General features: G+C 43.2%; 1 protein-coding gene across 4 annotated transcripts in view; it reads right to left on the minus strand.

Moving 5' to 3' along the window:
• Nucleotides 1–12,766, minus strand: part of LOC112141391 (regulator of G-protein signaling 3) — a 39,682-nt gene that overhangs the window by 2,144 nt on the left and 24,772 nt on the right. For all 4 annotated transcript variants that reach the window (XM_024264521.2, XM_024264520.2, XM_036210781.1 and 1 more), the window contains exons 13-23: nt 12,275–12,380; nt 11,991–12,087; nt 11,604–11,855; nt 11,496–11,535; nt 11,164–11,420; nt 8,162–8,245; nt 5,795–5,906; nt 3,924–4,093; nt 2,756–3,245; nt 799–1,022; nt 589–638 (exon numbers count right to left, since the gene is read on the minus strand). In XM_024264521.2, coding sequence (XP_024120289.1) covers nt 589–638; nt 799–1,022; nt 2,756–3,245; nt 3,924–4,093; nt 5,795–5,906; nt 8,162–8,245; nt 11,164–11,420; nt 11,496–11,535; nt 11,604–11,855; nt 11,991–12,087; nt 12,275–12,380 — 1,882 coding nt within the window. The remainder of the gene's footprint in view (nt 1–588; nt 639–798; nt 1,023–2,755; nt 3,246–3,923; nt 4,094–5,794; nt 5,907–8,161; nt 8,246–11,163; nt 11,421–11,495; nt 11,536–11,603; nt 11,856–11,990; nt 12,088–12,274; nt 12,381–12,766) is intronic.

Here is a 12,766-nt window from a genome sequence, read left to right on the forward strand (position 1 = left end):
GCTAGCTGTTTTGGCCAACCCAAGCTTTTTTAGGTTAGTTTAGCATTTAGCTAATAATTTAGCTGGCTATCAACTTATGCATTTTCAGCTATCAATTTCAGCATCTTCAGCAGCCAAATTCAGCTTACAGCATTCACATTAGCATTCTCACAGGTGATGCTATTTATCCAGTTCATAATTATGTTAAAAATTTACAGTTTTAAAGTTTTAAAAACTGGCATTCTGCTAGCTTTTTGGAGTATTTTGGTATTTAGAAATATTTTTTAGACTATTTTGGAGTTTACCTAATATTTCAGCTACATGCTAGCTGTTTTGGCTTAACCTAAGTTTTTTAGGGTGATTTAGCATTAAGCTAATATTTTATCTGGCTAACAACTTCAGCATTTTCCGCTATCAGCTCTAGCATCTTCTTTTATATTGAACTATATATCTAGTTCATAATTATGTTAAAAAGTTACGGTTTTAAAGTTTTGAAAATGCTGTTTTAGAGTGTTCTGTAAATGTTTATCCTGTTCGACCTGTGACCTAAGGTGTGTTCTGAATTTTGGCCCCTTGTGCGACTAAGTTTGACACCCCTGGTTTACATACAAACTCTTAGTCCTGTTCCTCCTCAGCTGACCAGCTCCAGACGCTTCGCCCTGAACAAACAAAACCACAGCTGTTAGACTCCACCCGTACGTGAAGAAGAGTCCTACCAAACTTGAAAAACTTTTCTCTGAAAGCCTGAACTGTGCAGACGTCTCCAACATGCAGCTGCTTGAGGGCAGAGATGGAGAGCCAGAAAGGTGTGCTCTTTACCTTCAGACCATCGAGCAAGGCCAGGATGTGGATCAGAGACGCCTCCTCACTGGTCAGGTGCTTCCTCAGGGTTTCTGGGGAGGGGAGGCACGGGGTAGAGCCGGAAGGGGGGTCAGCCTCAAAGGGAGTGGGGCGGGTGAGGCGGTGGATGGTGCTGTCGGACAGGAAGCGGGGCGATCGAGGTTCCTGCAGCAGGGAACCCTCAGAGAGTGAGCGGCGCAGAACTGAAACACAGCAGATGCAACAGGTCAGTTAACTAGTCTCAGTCTGAGAGAACACTTTTACTTTACTAACAATTCAGCTGCTTTCAGCAGCTCCAACCATGCAGACATCACACCTTCAACCAGCTGAACCCTCACCCCAAGTCCTGACTGTCAGAGAGTTGATGTTCTCCTGGAATCCCATGTGCTGGGATCAGGACACATCTGGTCTGTCGGGTTCAGAACTCACAATCCAATCCAACTCAGATCTGACATTTTGAATCTTAATGTAATCACTCTTACTCAGCCATTGTATCTTGTTTGTGAGCCACGTCTGCAGAACGTGTGAATGCAACAAAACAATGTAAAAAGAGAAAACCTGTTCATGGAAAGGAATGAAGAAACGTTCCCTGTAGTCATCAAATTCTTCCTTCCTTCCTTCCTTCCTTCTTTCCTTCCTTCCTTCCTTCCTTCCTTCCTTCCTTCCTTCCTTCCTTCCTTCCTTCCTTCCTTCCTTCCCATCTATCCATCTATCTAATTTGTATTTATGGTTAAAGTTACTGTTTTAAAGTTTCAAGAATGTTATTTTAGTGTGATCAATGAATGTTTGTCCTGTTCGACCTGCGACCTAAGGTGTGTTTGGATTTTGGCCCCCTGTGCGATTGAGGTTGACATCCCTGCATTAGATCGATCTCTACTTTTATCATGGAACAATTATTGATCTGTTAAGCTTAGATTGATTCAGATTTTCCTTACTCAGAAACTGAATTTTTTGCTTAATTTTGTTAATACATTTCCTTTATCATAAAAAATGCTACAAGAACATGTGAAAAACACAGTTTTCAGTGGAGTGGGTGTGTGAGTTATTTTAGCAGAAACTTGCTCCTGCTGCAGTGAACCTGACAGCATCTGTCCTTAGAGCTGTTGTGACTCCAGGTTTCTCTCTGAGGTCTCAGTCTCCTCTAAAGAAGCTACAGTCAGTTTTATATTTGCTCCTGTTTTGAAAGAGGAGAGCTCCGTGCAGAACCATCTTTGTGCTGGTTACCAGTGCTGCCACAAATGACTATTTTCAAAGTTGACCAATCACTGGTTATTTTTTTAGATTAGTCGACCAATCGGGTTATGGGCAAACTAGATGTACAACACACATCTTTAAATTAACTAGAAACTAGATATATAGCATCACCTGTGATAATGCTAGTGTGAATGCTGTAAGCTGAGTTTGGCTGCTGAAGATGATAGTGCTGATAGCTGAAAACGCTTAATAGCCAGCTAAAATATTAGCTGGACTCCAAAATAGACACAAAAAACCCCCAAAAAGCCTAAATTACTCAAATAGTTAGCATGTTGCAGAAATATTAGCTAAACTCCAAAAATAGCCTGAAAAAACTTAATAAATGCCAAAATAGTTTTAAAAAACCTAGAATAAAGCCATTATAACTTTCAATCAGACTCCATATAACGACAAATCAACTACTAAATTAGTCGTCAACTATTTCAGTCGTTGATTAGTCAACTAATCATCTCAGCCCTGCTGGTTACCTCTGAAGGAAGAGGTCTAACATGCTCTTAAACTCCTCCATAAAGAGGAGAAGAAGATGGAGGACAAACAACTGTTTCATGGACCTGGGACAGTTCTGACTCCTAAACGGGCCGGACCACGAGGAGCCAATCTCACGGGGAACCTGGTCCCTCCCCTCTCCTGCTGCTACCGTCAGAGCTGCAGGAGGTCACGCTCCTCCTGTCTTTACACTGACCTTCTGGTCTGCAGGTGAAGGCGAACTCCCCAGCCCCTCCTCTGTCCTCCTCCTCACTCTCCTCCCCTTCCTCATCGTGATGTTTCATGTCAAGGTGGAGGGGGCTGAGCAGGAGGCCCCCCACGCTCTCAGAGGTTTCTGAGGCGCTTTCCCCTTCGCCCTGCTGCCGCTCCTCCACCTCCTCCAGCCTCCTCCTCCGCCTCTCCTCATCTTCACCTCTCTCCTTCCACACAGGACTCCTCAGAGTGGAGGAGCAGGAGGGGGGCGGGGAGGTGACACCTCTGTAGGGGGGTGAGGAGGAGATGTACGCGGACACAGAGCAGAAATTGGGAGGTGGAGGTGTAGAGGAGGTGAGAGTGGATATGGGGGGGAAAGGGCAGGGGGAGGGAGGTCTCAGGGGGTCACAGAGGGAGGAGTAAGGAGAGGAGGGCCGGTAGAGGAGGTCATGACCAAGAGGAAGGACGCTGAAGTCTGTGGGCAGGTCCGAGAGCTGCAGAAAGGAAAAGCAAAAAGAGGAGGAGCACAGGTTAGTCTTTTCCTCTACATGCCCCGCCCCCTAATGGACAGTGTGGGATCCAGCAGCCTACAGCCCCCCCTGCTGGCTCCTTCCAGCTACAGATCCTTAAGCTCTTTACTGCTGGACATTTATCTCTATTCTTCTGTAACCTTATTCTCAAAGGTGTTGACCATAATACTCTTCATACGATCTGGCCTTGGAGGAATGGACTCCAAAAGTCGCATACTTTTGTGCTGGTGCACCTTCGAAAAAAAGTTAGGCGGTGCAACCAGAGCAAACATCTAGTCTAGAGCCCTGCAAAGGCTCTCTCTGTCTAAAAGTTACATTTGAGTTTCAGCTCAGGATGGAGTGTGCACAAAAATAGTAGAAAGTATGAACCGCCACATCCAGCAGAAATCCAAAAACATACACAAAGAACTGTGCAGAGTAAACTTCCAATGAAAGCGGGAGTGGAATGTTTTCAGATGGCTCCCCTCCTGATCCCTCCTGATCCCTCCTGATCCTTCCTGAACCTTCTGATCATGTCTATGCCTGCTGGTACCTTCAAGTCCAACTCCTGCAGAAAACTTTCAGATTTGCTGCTTTCACCAGATTAAACTCCAGAATCGAGAAAGAAGATCTACTGTCTGGAAGTCATGGGCGGAGAAGTACCTGGTGACTGTGACTGCTCTCCGTGCTGACCAGCTGGAGCTGTATGTTGTCATGGAGACAGAGCCTGACTCGAACTTTCTGCTCGATGTTGAACGCCTCCAAACTGAACAGACAGCGCCAGCAGCTCTGCGAGTTCTGCAAGAAGTAGATGTGGAGCGGCTCTGATGACACTGAAAGGAGACACAAGCAAACACATGGATGAGAAACCGAATCCTGATCCGCTCCGGAGCTGACAGCTGCTGGTGGTGGTCCCTGCTGCTGAGCACGGAAACAGGACTGGACAAATGGATAAACCAGTTTGCTTTGCTTCATTTCTGTCAGTTAAAACAGAATCAAATAAACACTTTCATGACAAAATAAATCTTTTTACTTGAAGGTAGAGTGGCTGCCTAGAGACTGGGAAATCCTAAGTTTGAAGCCATGATCAGGTCAAACCAAAGACTCAGTGTTCAAAGCTCCACCATGTGTGTCTCATTGACTGTATAAGAGAAATGGACAGAGTGAGTGTGACATCACCCATAGAGAACAATATACTATGGAGAAAACATAGTATCACCCCAATTTGTGTGTGCGTAATTCTTCATTTGTAACTCACACAATATATTATGTGCATAAGTACAAAAATTATGAATTAAAAAAAATACAAAATACTATTTACACACGCATAACTTTAAAATACAACAGCTTGAAACTAACTACTATAGGGCTGTGGATCGTTGCTTAGGTGGCGATCCAATTCAATTCAACCAGCTCAACGATTCACAAATCGAACCTCGATTCTTACTTTTTAATATGTTTATTGCTATGTGTAAAGTCAGAGAGGCCAGACTGAGATGGTTTGGACATGTTCAGAGGAGAGACAGTGAATATATTGGTAGAAGGATGCTGAGTCTAGAGCTGCAGGAAAGAGGTCTAGAGGAAGACCAAAGAGGAGGTTTATGGATGCAGTGAATGAAGACATGAAGGTGGCTGGTGTTAGAGTGGAGGATGCTGAAGACAGGCTTAGATGGAGGAAACTGATTCGCTGTGGCGACCCCTGAAGGGAAAAGCCCAAAGGAAAAGAAGAAGATTGCTAAGTGTATGTCTATTAACTGGATAGAAGAAAATTGAAATTATTTGTATAAAATCCTCATCATTTACACCTTTATTAAGGACAGGAGATCAGTGGGCCCACAACAAAACTGATTAAACACAAAGATTCAGAAAGTAAGAAATTTAGTTTGTCGTTTTAAACTTTTTTTTTTTTTTTGTGGTCAAACTTCTGGTTAAGTTCAAACATAAACAGCATAAAAAGGATAAAAATCATTGTTGTTTTTGATCATTTTTGATCATTCATGTTCCAAACAGGAAGTACCTGCTGGTCCCAGAAAGCCAAAATACCATAAACTTCTATAGAGAAATAAACAGTTATTACTCAGTCATACTATTGCTCACAGCAACCATTCTTGTAGTGGTACTTTACATGTTCTTGGTAATCCTTGTTTTTTTTTAAGATATTTTTTTTCTTTATTGCAAGTTATTCAAGTTATAAACTGACCATTCAGAAGACTCACTCATGTGGTTCAATATTAAAAACATTCGTCAAATTTCGTTTTGCCAGCTTTCAAGTGGTAGAGGTGTGGACTTCCAACAAGCTCACTTACGTTTCAAATAAATGTGAAATCATCTTTTCTGATGAATCCAAACAGAATGAAACCATTTGGATTCAAACCAGGAGAATAAACTGGTTTGGACTCCCATGGACTCTGAACATTAAGGTCAAGGTATTTATCCACTATTAGTTACAAAACTCCACTGTGTAACCATAGCCCAAGGGGTGAGGGGGGGGGGGTGTTAACACAAGGATTTAATGAGAAGAAGAGGGAGGGTACCTTCTCTGAGCTTCACTGTGTTCAGGTACAGAGGACTCTGGAGGACATTACAGCGTCCAGCTTCATCTTCTCTGGTCAACAACAGCAGGTCGCTGTAGATCAATACGGTAACCTGAAAGACACACATGCTGTCACACATTTTTTTTCAAACAATTACTTCAAGAAACTTCATTCATATCCATTGAAAGGTTAAACAAATTCAGAGTTCAAACCTGCACTCAGAGTTCACTTACTCCAAGTTGACTTACTCTGAGTTGACCTACTCCGAGTTGACTTACTCAGAGTTGACCTACACCGAGTTGACTTACTCAGAGTTGACCTACACCGAGTTGACTTACTCAGAGTTGACTTACTCTGAGTTGACTTACTCTGAGTTGACTTACTCTGAGTTGACTTACTCTGAGTTGACTTACTCAGAGTTGACTTACTCCAACTTGACCTACTCCGAGTTGACCGATTCATTTTGACTGATTAATGGCCTCAAAATCCTCTCCCGACATAAATGACCATTCCTTCCGGATTAATCCAGCCTCCTCATCTACGGGATTCTCTATGAGTGGACATGCTATTTTGGTTTCTGCGTGGCAGAAACGTCCAGTATTTTGTGAATGTTCTAAAAATGTTAATTAGGAAGTCCTATTTTTACATCCTTCACTTTATGAAGGGGCAGAGACCGCAGGAACTCTGAGTTTCCTGAAGGAAAGCTGCTCCAGACCAGGTTACGCTCACAAGTCAGTTGCCATAGTGATGAACCCCGAATTCAGCTTAGCCAGTGTCTGAAACAAGAAACTCAGAGTTTTCCTTAACTCAGAATCCACAAACTAAGAGTTTCAACAAAACCTGGTTCTTAAAAAGGGCCCCTGTGCTTTGTCTGGCTGCCGAGGAGTCCCTGCTTTCAGCGCTTCCAAGACCCCACAACCCCACCCCACACTTAAAGAATCTGCCCTCATCTGCTGCCCTTCTGGCTTTAGAGCTCTTTGGAATGGATCGGCATAAACCTTTTGAAGTTCCAAACTGATATTTAATGGGTCTTCTTCCTCTATGGGGTTAACTTGTTCATGGTGGCTCCAGCCGTGAGTAAAGTTGAGCTTACAGAAGGTTATGTGATCCCAAGGTCAGAGAGATCAAAGAATCCCGACGCCACACTTCCTGTTCTGCAGCAGCTCCCTTTCACTTACTGAAACCAAAAGGTAGTGAATTCCCAGAAATGGGGCATGCGTGTTTACAGAATCCATTTAGTGTAAGGCTGATCCTGGATCAGATGTCTCCTCTTTACAATCAGATATTGGTTTTTATCTTCTGAACAAACGTATCTTCAGACAGTTCATCAATACTCAGCAGACACAAATCTGCCTGCTGCTTTACACTCAGAGGAGGACTCTGTTTACACTCTGCAGACCTGATGCTAAAGATGGAATCTTCTCCAATTCAATACTAAGAGGGATTTAAAGCACCAGGAAAAACAATGAATGCTAACACTGTTATTATGTCTGACTTGGATATTCTATGCTTGGTGTTGCCTACATGTGGCTCTAACAAGTTAAAAAATACAAAACAGCTATAACTCAGTCACTACATTTGTCCGAATAATTTTTATCCTGATACCTTTTGAACACATTCTTGATAATCCTCATTGTTTCATTATATTTTTTTCTGTAGTTCCAAGTTAATCAAGTTTTAAAGTGACCAATCAGATTCTTCAGTAATGCCTGATGTCCCTCATGTTGAACATTCTTTGTTATTTATTATATTTAGTTCTCTGTGCTTCTGTTTGGTGCAGTGAAATTCCTGTATTGTTCCTCTTTCCCACTTCTCTCCTGGGCAGTGGGAGAGATTTTAGATTCCTGATGGATCATCTGTGCTCCTGTTCTTGGCTGTGGACCACACCTCTGGCTTGTCTTTGCCATGGACCACGCCTCTGGCTGCTCTTGGACGTGGACCGTGCCTCTGGCTAGTCTTAGTCATGGACCACGCCTCTGGCTCGTCTTCGCCGTGGACCCCGCCTCTGGCTCGTCTTAGTCATGGACCGCACCTCTGGCTAGTCTTAGTCGTGGACTACGCCTCTGGCTCGTCTTCGCCATGGACCACGCCTCTGGCTCGTCTTAGTCGTGGACCACGCCTCTGGCACGTCTTCGCCATGGACCACGCCTCTGACTCGTCTTGGCCGTGGACCACGTCTCTGGCTCGTCCCTGTCTGTGGCCTATTCCCCCACATGTCCCCCAGTCCTATCATTTTGAAGTCTATTCAAACACGTAAATGTAGACCTAGATAAGTTAATTCTTCTTTAACTTAATTTGGCTGAACTGAGTCATTTTCTATGGGTGATGTCACACTGACTCAAAACGCGTCTCACAGGTTTCCGTTACCTTAGCAGGAAGCGCGTTGGCTTGGTGTAAAATCATCTCCTCTGACATGAGCAAGGTCCGGTCTGGGCTGCACAGGTCCAGAGGCTGAAGAAAAACACAAACCGTCAACAGATGTGACAACATCGTTATCCTTCTTTAGTTTGAGGGAATTCTGGGAACGAGGGAGGGATTTCCATGCAGAATAAAAATGAAGAAAAGACTCTGATGTTTTAAAATCAACTGAAGATCAAATGTTAATGCAGATTTTTGCAAGATAGAATGTGTTAGCTTGTAGGTTTTTGTTAGCTCTTTTTTTATATAGTAGTTCTGTAAAAGTGGATACCTTCACTCACTGATCAGTAAAACATAGAAGACACTCTCTCCTTTATTTATTCTGTGGTGGCCTTAAATTACTTCAAGTGTTGCATTTCTGAATTTGTTCTCAAAAAAAGCAACAACAGCAGAAGCTGTATTTGTTATTTGCGAGCTTTGTACAAAAATGAACTTTAGCCAGAAGTTTAAAGATAAAGAAAAACGTTCCTATAGAATGCTTTAGCTAGAATAAACTCCCGTGGCTTCAACTGTGATTTGCTCAGAGCTTAGAAATGTTCAAAACAAGATGCATGAGGTGCTGTGGTGCAGTGTCCCACCCCACAAGAGCTGAACAGAAGTGTTACACTAAATTCTGAGATTTGCTCAAAAAGTAGAAAACAAAATGCTCTGACTCTCACATGTCTGCTGGTGTGCATGCGCATACATGCACGCTCCAGCGTGTTATGAACGAGCACGTCGACCCCGGTGGTCTGCTAACTAATGGTTGGTTTTATGGCAAACAGGACAATAGAGGCATAGAGAGGCAGCGTGAAAGGGAAGCGACTCGTCTTTCTGGGTTAAACATGTTTTGCTCACTTTCTTAAGGCTCAGAAGTCACCATGGGGCTGATACGCTGCTTATTGCAGAACTTTTCCAAAAGTTAAAGCTATTGACTGTAGAAGAGAACTGGACTGAGTGACCCCTCCCCCTCACATTCCAAACATGAAGTGGCTCCAAGAAGCCAAAATCCCACAGACTTTTATAGAGAATTTAACATCTATTATTCAGTCATTCCATTGGTCAGAATACATATGTTTGCTCTGGTAACCTTTTTAACATGTTCTGGATAATCCTTGTCTTTTTTTTTTTTTTTAATAGACTTGTCTCCCAAAATGGTGAGTGTATAAAGTGACTTCCTGTTTGTGGGCTTAGAACAGCAAAGCTGACGGCTGAACGCTGTTTAAAGCAACTGTCCTCCCTGGTTGTATTTCCCTCTCAGATCAAATGTCAGTATTCCTCCTGCAGAATGCTCCACAGCTGCTTCCCCAAAATCCTCTGGATGATATTAAACCAGTCGTGGATTATTTCTCGGTCATAGTTAGATGAAGGTTACAGGAACTTCACCGAATGCTGCTGGTTTGATAATGAATTCAGATTTTCTTCTTCTAACTGATGCTAATGCTAACGCTAGCTTTCTGCGACAGGGATGAGACTTAGATCTGCAGAAGATCTTTTCTGTCCAGTTGATTACATTTCTGTGTTCACAAAATCACTAAAAACAGACTAAAGTCAGACAATTTCAACGTGTCTGACAGTAAAGAAAAACTAATAACTGTTGTGTTATTTTCTGACGTAGCTCCTCTTTGCTGTTGATCATAACTGTGTCTGATCCTGCAGGATAATAAAGATAAACAAGGATCAAAAATCATTTAAAACCATCAAAAATATATATAAGGAAATGATTATTCACAGTAATTTCCTAAATGCGTACAGCCTGAGTTAAACTTTTGTCTTGGCTGCTCTTATTTTGAAAGCTAAAAATATGTGGCTTCATAAAATATTCGCTGTTCCACTTGGTAAACATTTTCTATTTCTACAATTACCCCTTAAAATACCCCGAAAAACAACAAACATATCTTATTACAACAACTACATTTAGCCTTGGGTGCAGTTGAAACACATACGACTAACAAGAAGCAATCTGTATCTCAAATCAAAGGTTGACATCTTCCATAGAACCTCAAATATTGAAGGATTGTTCAAATTTGTATTTAGATTTGTGAACAATCTAAGACAGGAAATGAAAATACAGTTCAGCAGGACATTTATAAAATAAATATTGTACATTTTTCTGTTAAAATTGGTAAGATGATCTTTTATTGTTTACATAAAAGTGTGTCCAACAGCGTTCAGCTGTCAGCTTTGCCGTTCTAAACCCGTAAACCAGAAGTCACTTGAAAAGGGTCTATTTTTTCAAGTTATAAACTGACTAATCAACTCCCTCAGTAAAAATATGTGGTCCCACATCCAAGGTCTGAAATGTTTGATTGACAAAGTTCATGTTGCACAACAAGCTCAGTCCTGATTGGTGAGAGTGGTTGCCATAGAAACATTGACTCAGACCGGTTCAAACCAATCACTGATGTCATCTGGCTACTAAAGACTGTATTACAAAAAAATAGTGACAGAAGTAATTTGATTGGAACTGGAAGCAATTCATTTTCCATAAATGACGTCACACTCACTCGGTCCAGTTCTCAGATACAGTCGATGGAAGTCTGAGGTCACAGATTTTTGAGGGACCATACATGATTTTTACTTGAAAATGGAGGAAACTGTTGTCATATTCCTAAAAACCTTCAATCAGCTCTAAGGTTCTTTATGGAAACTGATGTGGTTCAATAAAAGATTCTGATTTTAACCCTTTTGACACCAGAGATCCAGTGTTTATGTTCTTTGATTTACTGTAACTTTTCAACCGTGGACATGATCATTCCAGTTGATTGTGAAGGAGAAAAGTGGCTCATCGAGCCGCTTTTCTCCTTCACAATCAACTGGAATGATCCTGTTAATGGCTAAAAAGTTACAGTACATTAAAGACTTTGTGCCTCGGATGTTAAAGGGTTAAACTCCGCCTCTAGAAGCAGCTGATTCAAGCAGAGCAGATAAACAAATGTGTTTTGGGCCACGGTGCACACAGATGTTCTGACCTGGACAAAGACTGGGAAGATGAGAGTTTTTGGTGCCAGACTGATGTAGGTTCCGTATCCAGAGCGGGGCAGATGAGACTGGACGATGGTACAGTTCTGGTAGTTGCCATAGTTACCAGGTGAGGTAGATGAGGAGGTTTTGGCAGGTGGGGGTGGCAGGGTGGAGGTGTGGCTGGAAAACGATGGCACTGATGACTTGGTCCGAGAATTGTGAAGGAGGTTCTGACCTCTGCTCGGGTGAGTCTGGTACAGACGACCTGCAGATCACAAACCTCTGTAGGAATTTTTTTTTTTTTTTTAAACTCAGTGGCTAACATCTGGATCAGACGTACCAATGGTTCCGTTCCTGTCCTGGTAAACTGGCTGCAGGAGCTGAAACAGAACCAAAGTGACTTATAGCCACAGTACTGTTATGTACCTAATCCGGTCACCTGACTCACCTGTGCTCCTGGATTCAGAGGTGACAGAATGATGTAGTTGTCTCCGTTTGATGATGTCACACGGGTGCCTTTCAGCGTGGCGGTGGGAGGCGAGTACACCTCCTGATCTTCATCTTGCTCCTTCTTCTCCTCTGCCTTGTCTCGCCACAGGGAGCCCAGAGCCCCCAAACTGGAGCGCACTCCCAGCCCTTGACCCCACCGGCGTCCATGTTTGCTGTGGGACGGGTGAGACAGCAGCTTGCTGCCCGTCATCTACAGAAGCACAACCAAGTCTGTTCAGGACAGCCCATCAGAGACAGAGACATCGAGTTCTTTATGACTGCAGAAACTCAGAGGAGTCTGGGAGTAAAGGCAAACAGAAACATGCTAGCAGTGGTCCAGACTCACCGTACTGTGGGTTTGAGAGCGCAGCAGAGCGTCACATCCTGACCCAGCCTCAGGTAACCCCCTCCACACCACCAGCAGGATCTGAGAAGGACAGCTCCTGTGGAGGAGCGGTTTCAATCAGACCCCAGATTTGGGAAAAGAGGTCAATGAGATTGTGTCCAAAGGTTTGGTGAAGACATAAAGTGAACGTCTGCTTAACGATCAAACGATCCTGAACACACCAAAGCTAGACTGTTGCTATGAGTGACTAATGAATGAGCACATGAGGTCAGAGCCGGAGGTACCTGATGGCATGAGCAAGGTCCACACATTTCCAGGTTTCTACTGGAAGTCCATTCAGCTGCATGACAGAGTCTCCCTGACGGAGTCCGGAGAGATGAGCCGGACCTCCTGAAAGCAACAGACAGCCACTGAGTTTAGACTGAGATCTTAGATGAAGTCAGCTGGAGACAGGAAGACGTCTTTCCAAAAGGAACTAGTAATGCCTTTCCAGATGCATGTTCATGAAAGATGTTTCATCGTCTTTCACTAACTCTGGAGTCTTTTACCTTCACCAAGTACCTAGAACTTACCTTCACCCTGACTGTTCAAACATTCACCACCAGATCCCAGCTTGGTGACGTATCTGCTTTGGAGCGCTGCAATGATGGATCTGTAGTTCTTTCTTTGTTTTTGCAGCACTGAGCTGCAGGAACCTTCAACAACCTGTGGACTCTTCTGAAATGTGGTCCTGCTGCTGCCCTTCAACACAGCAGCGTACAAGAGCACCAACCTCA

Source organism: Oryzias melastigma, unplaced genomic scaffold (assembly GCF_002922805.2).
Source record: "Oryzias melastigma strain HK-1 unplaced genomic scaffold, ASM292280v2 sc00240, whole genome shotgun sequence".
Lineage (NCBI taxonomy): Eukaryota > Metazoa > Chordata > Actinopteri > Beloniformes > Adrianichthyidae > Oryzias > Oryzias melastigma.